Genomic DNA, 10201 nt, shown 5'->3' with positions numbered 1-10201 from the left:
ACTCTTTCCTGTTCACCTCCCTGGCAAGAAAAATCCCACTTGCCTATAGTTACACTTCCATCCTATCTCCCACAAAATTTGAAAGATTTTACTAGGATGTACAGCCCACCTCATGCTGAGCCCTGTTCCTCACAGGGTGCCATGCAGCACAACATAAATGAAATGCCTTGTACTTAATTCTTCCAAGGGAAGTGGCTCTGGTGACCATGGCAGGTGCATTCCTCCCCAGCCTGGCTGGCTGTAGGGGCACAGGGCAGGGACGTGGGGGCTGGGCTGGCAGGAAGCATGTGTGCTGCAGGTCATATACACAGGGAGCCCCTAGTCATGTACCCTGGGTACCACCAAAGACCACCTCAGCCCACCTAGGAAACCCCTCAACCAACTGGAACCACGTATGACCACGAGGCCCATTCAACTCAGGGTAAAAAAGAGCCCGTCAGGCCTCTCCCTTTGGATCGGGATGCCATCCAAAGAAACTTCCCGGGACTGAGTGTCCTCACCTTATGGGTGAGTGGTTTGTGCATTCTGAGTCATCATTCTAAGCTTAGATTTAGGTACACACCATGCAGTATTGGTTTCCCAAACTGACATCCTGAACCTGTAAATAAGGTGCGTCTGTCAAAGTGTTTGTAATACAAGATCCCTGTTCAGTTCAACTGTTCTAGATATACACATGCACATGAACAGACACACCCACAAGCTTCTTTTATTTCTCCTCAATCGTGGTAAGGAAAGCTCTATTTCTACAGTTGCAGTTCTACTTCCTGCAAATTGTTTCTTGGAAGGTTTTAACAAGATATAGCCAGGTTTCCCCTTGGAAGACTCATGACAGGAATACCATTGCGTACTGAGCAGAAATTGAAACTCATCAACATAAAAAAAAACAGAAGGTGGAGGACAGCATCAGATAAAAATACCTTTGGATAGTTTTTTTACTTACTCTTTGTTATTACTTGCAACAATATCAGCTGCAACATTTTCACTTATAAAATGTGGTTTTCGAACTGATTGTATTACTTAATTTTCTTGTGAATTCTGTATTGTAGGCAAAACCAAAGAAAATCTGAGACAATGTTCAAAACTGGCTACAAACCATTTGTATTTGTTTATAAATGAATACAGAGTATGAAGTATTTTGGTAAGATACTCAATTGCAGCCTAACCACAAGCCAAATCCTTGAACAAGCAGTACTCTCATCTGTGTGATTCGAATGTGAAGGTACCCCCTGGTTGGGATGAAGTCTGAGAGTTCTGATTTCTTTCAAAAGCACGGCAAATACATTCAACTCAGTGAAGTCTTCATCAAACCCACAAATACTCATCAATTTCCAATCACATTAGTTTAAACGACACAAAACTGCTGTTCTTAATTATATCAACATGTTTACTAAATAAACATGGTCCATGTTTATTAAACATGGTCTATTTGATTTTTCATGTAAAAGAGAAGGACATTTCTTACGTTTTTTTCACTTACCCAGGTTCTTCAACATAAATAGTACATAGCAGTAATTTCTCACATCCATTACAAAACCCGATACATCTGCTTTTCATGCTGCAGTCAGTAGGCTGAAAATACCTACCTTTACTAGAGTATTTTGGACATTTTTGAGAAAACAAACAAAATCTTAGTAAATGCAATGCAGCTATATGCTGCTCACAGATCCACTCTTCATCAAGAGTTCTAAATTTTGAAACAGGATAAACATGGCCTTTACCCCAGTGAGTCAGAAAGTAAAAAAACACCTAAAACAAAATATGAAAAACAAAGTAGAAACAGACAATGCTGTGAAGAAATCAAAAGTACAGTACAATGATATTATGTGTGTTCAGATCAGACACTGCAACTATTTAGAACCTTTTCCTGCATTACGGAAGCACTCTAATGCTTTACTTAACCACTTTTAGGTATGTTCTCTGACAACATCACTTACCATCACATTTTTGAGTTGCCTCATTCTGTTTGTGACCAGTAGGACACTTGCACTCATATGAACCTACTGTATTAATACAGTTTCCTCCTTGGCAAACTCCAGGGATAGCCTGGCATTCATCAACATCTACAAATACAAAAAATAAGGATTATTTGACATAAAATACAAAATTTCATCATGGCTTTTGCTGATAGACAGAGTACTCTGAAATTATTCTTAAAAATAACCATAACAAACCCCAGCACATTTCTCCACTTCAGCACCAATATAAGATATAGTAATAATAGCAGTAATGTGATTCAGAACTTCATGTGTGTTGTATTTGATTCCATATAAGCTCAAAATGTATAACACATATTGACTTATGACTTACATAGCTGTAAGTATTTAAGAAGTGTATTTAAGTCAAATCTGTACAACTTACTGTTGGTATCCCATGTCCTCAGGTTGTACCTTATATATGGCCATTACAAAATGAAGGTTCTTATTTTAAAAGAATCTCTACCTGCATATATAAACTACCCTCCTGTCCACCTTAACTAGATATGACAATTCTTGCAGGATATTCTTTCTGGACAGAAGTCGAACTACTCAAGCCAATAGAAACTCAGTGCTATTCAGCCAGGATAAGTTGTACAGGAAATGATCTGTGTAACTTTATTTACTGAAGTAATAAGTAGGACTAGAATTTCATAGATTTCTTCAGGCTGGACTGTCAATATTAAATAAATGCTGTTGGAAAATATATTGCCATTTCCACTTTACATCTTTCTTTCAATAACTTCCTGTTGTATTCTATTATATGCTATTTCCAGTTCAAAGTTTCCCCCACTCTCACTTGTTTATTCATAAAACACCCTGTATTTCTGTAGTTTTTTATATAAAAATATCACGACTCAATGTGTAAGTGCAAATGGGCAGTTACAGTAATAATAAGGATCACAGAGGCCTTTATGAAATAACCAGTACTAAAGCAGACTGAAATTCTTTGTACACAAGGAAAGGGAGTACAGGTTCTAGACTGGTGCGTGTAGCTCAGTAGCTCTTTTTAAAAGTTCAGTTAATAGAGAGTTCAGAATTAAGCAACCATACTAATCCCTTCACAACAAAATTTCACATGCATCCAAATGTTCATAAAGGAGAGAAGACCTTAAAGTTTTGTTCCAAAACCTGCAGAAGTTCTTCTGTGAGATTTCAGGTACTATTTCTTGTCAAACAGTTTGCCCTTGAACAGAAGAGGCAAAAATCAACTGATTTTGTTGGTTCTCCACACCATGAAACACAAAGAAAAGAGTCCTTTGCAGGTAGTAGAAAAGCAAGCCACATGGCTTCCAGAGAGTTTCTCCTCTGTGGAGGTCAATTTCATAGTAGTTTCTCTTATTGGATTACAATTAAGTATGGAATTCAACTACAGAGTTAAAGCAATGCACTGTCTATTTAAAAAATCCCAGAATTTTATTTCAGTCCTTTCTCTATTACGATTAAAATACCTATTGAAGGTTACCATATTTTTTAAAGCATTTAGGAAAAGTATTTTTCTTTTTTTTTTTTTCCACTGATTTTTCATTCATGAGATAAAAAAAGAATTTACCCTACTGTCCATTTTCAGTCACTTTTCCTGTTAGCTTGCACGCATTATTAAAAGAAGCAGCTGGTAAACTTTATTTAAGATGCAGAAGAAAGCATCTCTTTCCTCTTCAAATTAATGTTAATTTTCTTTCTCTATACTTTTCTCTTCCAGCTCTTTGTCACTATGAATGTAGAGAACACTGAGACACAGATGTAGATTAATAGTACAATACAGTATTCCTTTTCAGGAGGATATTCATTATCTCGAAGCCCTTACAAGACATAGAAATTACACCCGAGTTTGGGGATTACAGTACTTCCTCAGCTTTTGTTACTCCTGGTGTCTGTACTATAGATAAAACTTATGATACATGCATTGTCCATTCATGAGCTTTTTCATTTAAGCAGGAATAACTGCTCACAGTCAAGGAAGAAGGCAATTTTCTAAAACTTTTTTATTTAAACCACTGGACTTGGTTTTAAGTATATTTGCTGGAGAAGCTTGCATTTAATTCCTGAATCTGTGCTGATTTAGTCAGCACAGTACCATATCCAAAAGCAACAGTTAAATTTTAAATGGATTAAGGACTTTTATCAGATGTATAAACTTTCTGTAAGCATTTTTCTCACAAATAACTAATGCTTAGAGCAATCTAGTTTACCTGGAAAGCAAACTTTCCGTCTCTGAAATAGTTTAAGAAATTTGGACGTGATTTAGTAAGATCTAGACAGAAGATAGGTTCCATCACTTTTTCGCACCCAGCCCACCCAGTAGCTCCCTTCAGAGTAAAATTAACATGGTGTTTGTCTTTTGACCCTTGGGCCTCAGAGTGCATTTGTCACACACAGTATGCCTGTGCTTTGTGTCATTTATTAATGCTTATTTAAATAAAGCTGTCCATGTCAGCAGATCAGTGGTCGAAAATAATCACTGTGTATCCTTCACAGTTTTGTAACTCAAAGATGTCAGGTAATAGGAAATTAATGGCAGTAGCAGCAGGAAATGAATACTTTCCAGAAACAGAAAAGGTACCACTGAAGCCTTGAAGTGAACAAAATTTTAAGATAATTTTCTTTCAATTCCAAACCTATGGTTGTAAAAGGACGAGCAAATGTCAAGCTCTGATGAAGTCTGAAAAGCCAGTCCCAATTACGTAACACAGTGCAGTGCTTGTCTGGTGAAGAAAACACAAATGGTATGTTTATGAAATCCTGTAAATCTGTAAATCAAATGCATTATCTTGCTTTTCTGTGCTAATATAAAGCTTAATTTGTGAGGGCTTATATGTTAACTATTCTAAGTCATATTAAATGTAAAGACAATAAGTATATTCAACTTCAATGTTAACTTAAAAACATATATACACACACTACAAGCCTGATGGTTTTTTTGGTCAGTATCACTGTTTTGATGAAAACCCAAGTTTGTTTTAATATATCTTTAGTGTTTTCAAACTGAGAGAAGTTGGAAAGGATAAAAGTATTTTCTTAAAAGGGTATATTTTATGAATTGCTTCCTAAAGAATATTTTTTCTGAAAATAAAATAAATATGAAATGAAGTATGTTTTAATTTACTTTTTTTTATCTTTGACAGTCAGACTAAGCCATACAGGAGTTTTTAGCATTATTAATTATCCATTAACTCACGCTTTTAAACCCCAGCCACATTAACACAATAAACTTTTTGCCATAAACAGAAAATTAGATTAATAACTCTTCAGATAGAGTTCTGTATACAGAGGTTCAATATGCTACAGATTAGGTGGAATGTTTCCATGTGTTCAGAGGCTTGTTAGTATATAGCAAGTGAAAAAAGGTTCTTCGCTTTTGCAGAGTTTTCTCTGCAAAATGCCTGTGGGATTTGCACAACTAACTTTAAACATATACCTCTGAAAATACAGCCAAATTCAGCTTCCCTTTCTGATGAGTGGACTGTTTCTCAAAAAACTCTGAAGAACCAAAAAACTCAGGAGAAATAAATCCTCTCAGATTTTACACACAAATTTTAGGGAGTGCACTTTTATTTACAAATAAAAATACAAAAAATTACCCAAATGCAAATTTTCTTTTGAATTTTACCTATAATATGTATGCGGAATTTCATTGCAATGGATTTGGCATGTAGGAACTAAAAAATAAACTGGTCACCAATACAATGGAAAATTTGGTTCCTCCTCTGTATTCTAGAGACCAGAAATATTACAAATACAAGCATACAACAGAAATAATACTAAGTGTCTTTTTTTTTTTCCGTTTTAATATTTATTTTCATGACAGCAGGATGGGATCCTAGATAACACTGTTAATACTGTCAGTAAACCAGTCACATTAATTCCAAACACTCTAGATTATCTAAAAATCATCATCTATCATTCTTCATTGTGAATGTGAACCTTCATCTGTATTCTCTTTTTTGTCCAGTCCACATCAGTACCTTTAACATTCAGTACAGTATATTACTACTACAGAATAGATTTTTTTGGGATACTACCACCCATAATGGCTATATATACTTAATAATGTCAGTAATGGTAGCAGGAAGAAACTTCATAATTTCAAAAGCTGTTCAGCCAGAACTATTTTTCTTTGCTTAGTGCAAAAAATTAACTACCTGAAGGGAAAGGGTGTAGCTGAGAAATGAACTGTTGAGGAATGCAGGGAGGAACTGAGAAAACGTCCAAGACAGGATTTCTGACATGCTATTCTTAAGACCATGTAGCAATGGCAATAAAGTACTTTCAAGTGGAACATTTAAGTTCCTCCTGCCTGAATTCTTGGGAAGAGGGATGTCTGAACCTATCTACAATTCCTGTTTAAGCAATGACTGAATACAAACTATTGAGTGGGGAAAAAAAAAAAAGCTATTTGAATTTTGCTTTTTTTTAAATTAATTTCTTTAATTTTTTTAAAAGCTGTTCACGGTAATAATGAAATAACAATACTACCATAATGTTCTATACAAGCACATTACTCAAATAACATAATTAATACTGAAAAGGTGCTAAAGAGCTATTTAAGATACACTAAGATTGCAACATGCACCTCCTGTGAAGAGTAGGAACAACTTCATACTCAGTAGTTAAACCTTGTCACACTTTGACTTCTAACACATACTGAAATTATGACCTGTTTTCCAATAGTAATGCTGCAAGTTCTACTAATTTCAGCTTGTTCATATCAACTCCCAAACTAGCCTATCTGCTGATGTAAGTTTTCACTTAAAAAACACAAAGCATTCAAACTATGGACTGAGTGGCTCTGGTCCAATCATTATGTGATAAAGATACAGTTTTACTAAGTACCAAGGGGTTTTGTGTTCCTTTAATAAAAGTCTCTGTAAATCTGATGTCATCAGCAGAAAGAAAAGCATTGAAAAGCATCAGCCAAATCCTTGTATTTGTTTCTAAAACCCGCAAAGAAAATATTTAATGCCAGTCTCATCTGACTTATATCATGAAATGAAGCCTCCTTGGATAGGAGTTATCACATTTGGAAAACAACTGTTTCCTGAATTGCTAATACTCCTCTCTTGTTAAAATTTTTGTAGTAACTCCCCTAGTAAGGGAGTTGCTACACCTTGACCCCTCTATTTTCCTCTTCACAGCTTACTTCTGTGCAGTCATACCTGCTACTGTTATTGCAGCTTCTGTCTATGCACAGCTTACAGATCTACCATCCTTTATTCCTGTTTGGATTAAACTCTCCATTCAGCTTTCTCTGCCAGAATGAGTTTGTCTCAGAAATTTTAAAGAGTTGATTAAATTTCTTTGCAGTATTGCAGTGTAGTAGCAAGTATCTCAGTCCCAATATGTCTGTTCAGCATACCCCTTGGCTCTCTCCTAGAGTTTAACTGACTGTTGGAGGTTTTTTTGACATCCTGAGAAAAACACTGCTGTACTGCTTTTTTCTAAATTTTCATACCTGGCTGTAGCAAAATCCTGCAGCTTATTTTTACAGACTATGTACCCTAATAATGAGTTTGGCAAGGTAAACAGTGTCTCCACAGTGTCAAGTGCTATGTCCTCCAGTACGGTGGACTGATAACTCAGAACAGAGTAGGCAACATGCTATCAACCTGTAAACACCACAGAACTTGGGTCAGGAGGAATTACCACCACTCAGAGTTTAAAAAGGACTGTCTCAAAGGCAATGATTTTGTGGAACAAATAAATTCTTTGTCTCTCCTTTTCCACACAGAAAATCTAAACTTTTCTTCATCTGTTTGTGCCTTACCACCATCTTGTAACATCACATACTAACTCCTTGTGTTGACTACCACATTGTTTCTAAGCTTCCCAGTGGAATTCAACAAAGATGTTAACTGCATAACTTAAAAATATTTGCCACACAGAACAAGCTGGCAGAAAGAGAAAACACAGTATTGTGGGCACAGGTGCTAAGGAGCTCTACCGATCTCTCACATAATTGAAATAAAGCCCCAGAATCTATGCAAGGATCAGTTTGGTAGATAATTTTTAAGAATTAACTATATCTGGCCAACTTTTTTGTCATACAAAGGAGTTCACCTTGGAGATTGTAACCAGTGTGCATGCCTTCAGTACGCTGCTTCTGTTTATGACATTGTTATGAAAAGAATGTCTAAAACATACTAATCATTTCAAGATGAAAAGCAAAACATAAGCTTTATACACAGACAGACGCCTATCTCTGACATATAAGGAAAAGCGCAATCAAATATTTCCCCTTAGTATAATTTGGATGCTTTAAGCAGTGTAAGCACAGGAAAACGGGAAGGCAAATAGTTGAAATTAAGAAAAATGGAGGGATTTATTGTTGCTTAAAACTAATCTAAATATTTTAAATAAAATAGATGCCTTTGATAAGATAATGCTGTGAAGAGTTCCATAGAGTGAATTTGAGTAACAGCTTCAGTTGTAGTTTCAAGTTAACCATATCACTGTGTGAATGAAATCTGAAGGAAAAATGCAAAACTATGTTTCATGGAGTTTTAATTTTTAAGAAATAAAAATCTTACATCTTTATTTTCTCCCAGTCTTTCAATTCAGGTTCATAGAGGACTCTTACCCAGAACTCTTGTGGGGGAGACTTGAAGTAGAAATCCAGCCAAACAACTGACTTTTGTTAGGTTTGTGCAATTTTAAGCCACTGAACTATGATGTAGTGTAGGGGAAAGCAGCACTAAGAATAACGTCTCAATACATGGGGCTATGGAGAAGACTGAAAGAGAAGGAATAGGGATATAAAAATGAGAAAAGGAGGAGATTTCCTAGCCTTTTTTGAAGCAGTAAGAGAGTAACTCTCCTGAAACCTTTTATAACATCATGAGCAACAGAAGCTGTGAATCAGGACGCTTTTCATAGAATCACAGACTAGCTGAAGTTGCAAGGGACCTCTCAAAGTCATCTGGTCCAACCACTTTGCTCCAGCAGGGACACCTAGAGTAGGATGCCAAGGATCATGTCCAGACAGCTTTTGAATATCCCCAAGGATGGAGATTCCACAACCTCTCTGGGCAACCTGTCCCAGTGCTCAGCCACTGTCACAGTTAGAAAAAGTTTCCTGATGTTGAGGATTTTCCTGTGCTTCGGTTTGCGCCCATTGGCTCCTGTACTGTCACTAGGCACCACTTAGAAAGAGCCTGGCTCTGTCCTCCTTGTACCCTCCTTTCATGTCATACTGATGAGATCCCTCTTAAGCCCTCTCTTCTGCAGGCTGAAGAGTCTCAGCTCACTCAGCCTTTCCTCAGTGGAGACATGCTCTAGTACCTTTAACATCTTTGTGGCTCTTCACTGGAATCTATTCAGAAGCCCCATCTCTCTCTTGTTCTGGGGAGCCTGGAACTCAACACAGCACTCCCAAATATGGCCTCACTAGTGCTGAGGAGAGGGGAAGGATCACCACCCTCTACCTCCTGGCAATACTTTTTCTTCCATGGCCCAGGACACCATTAGTTTGCTTTGCTGAAAGGCCACATTGCTGGTTCATGTTCAACTTGGTGTCCACCAGGACTTCAGGTCCTTTTCTGCAATATCGCTTCCAAGATCATCAGCATCCAGCATGTACTGGTGCCTGGGACTGTTCCTCCTCATGTGCAGGACTTTGTACTTCTTGTTGAACTCCATGAGGATCCTGTCAACCCATTTCTCCAGCCTGTTGAGGTCCTTCTGGGTAGCTGCACGGCCCTCTGGCATACCAGTCACTCCTCCCAGTTTGGTGTCTAAACTTGCTGAGGGTATGCTCTGTACCACCATCCAGCTCATTAATGACGATGTTAAATGGAACTAAACTCAGTATCAACCCCAGTGAGACAGTGCTAGTCACTGCCTCCAACTAGACTTTGCACTGCTGATCACAAGCCTCTGGGCTCGGCCATTCGGCAAGCTTTCCATCCACCTCACCATCTGCTCATCCAGCCTGAACACCATCTTATGGTAAATAGTGTCAAAACCCTTTTTCTGAATCACAGAATGTTAGGGATTGGAAGGGACCTCAAAAGATCATCTAGTCCATCCCCCCTGCCAGAGTGGGATCACCTACAGTAGGTCACACAGGAATGTATCCAGGCAGGTTTTGAATGTCTCCAGGGAAGGCAACTCCACAACCTTTCTGGGCAGCCTGTTCCAGTGTCCTGTCACACACACGGTGAAAAAGTTTTTCCTTATGTTTACATGGAACCTCCTGTGCTCCAGCTTGCACCCACTGCCCCTTGTCCTAC

The 10201-nt window shown here is 37.6% G+C and overlaps 1 protein-coding gene across 1 annotated transcript in view; it reads right to left on the bottom strand.

Annotated features, from left to right (window-relative positions):
* Positions 1-1934: 1934 nt before the first annotated feature.
* The window catches only part of LOC114818851 (fibrillin-2-like), a gene marked incomplete at both ends in the record, with an annotated part of 50900 nt that continues 42633 nt past the window's right edge, over positions 1935-10201 (bottom strand). Inside the window, one exon of the mRNA XM_029086491.1 lies at positions 1935-2060. Coding sequence (XP_028942324.1) covers positions 1935-2060 — 126 coding nt within the window. The remainder of the gene's footprint in view (positions 2061-10201) is intronic.

The sequence above is a fragment of the Antrostomus carolinensis genome, unplaced genomic scaffold (genome assembly GCF_000700745.2).
Source record: "Antrostomus carolinensis isolate BGI_N321 unplaced genomic scaffold, ASM70074v2 scaffold15698, whole genome shotgun sequence".
NCBI lineage: Eukaryota > Metazoa > Chordata > Aves > Caprimulgiformes > Caprimulgidae > Antrostomus > Antrostomus carolinensis.
This window is presented reverse-complemented; position numbering and strand designations above follow the sequence as displayed.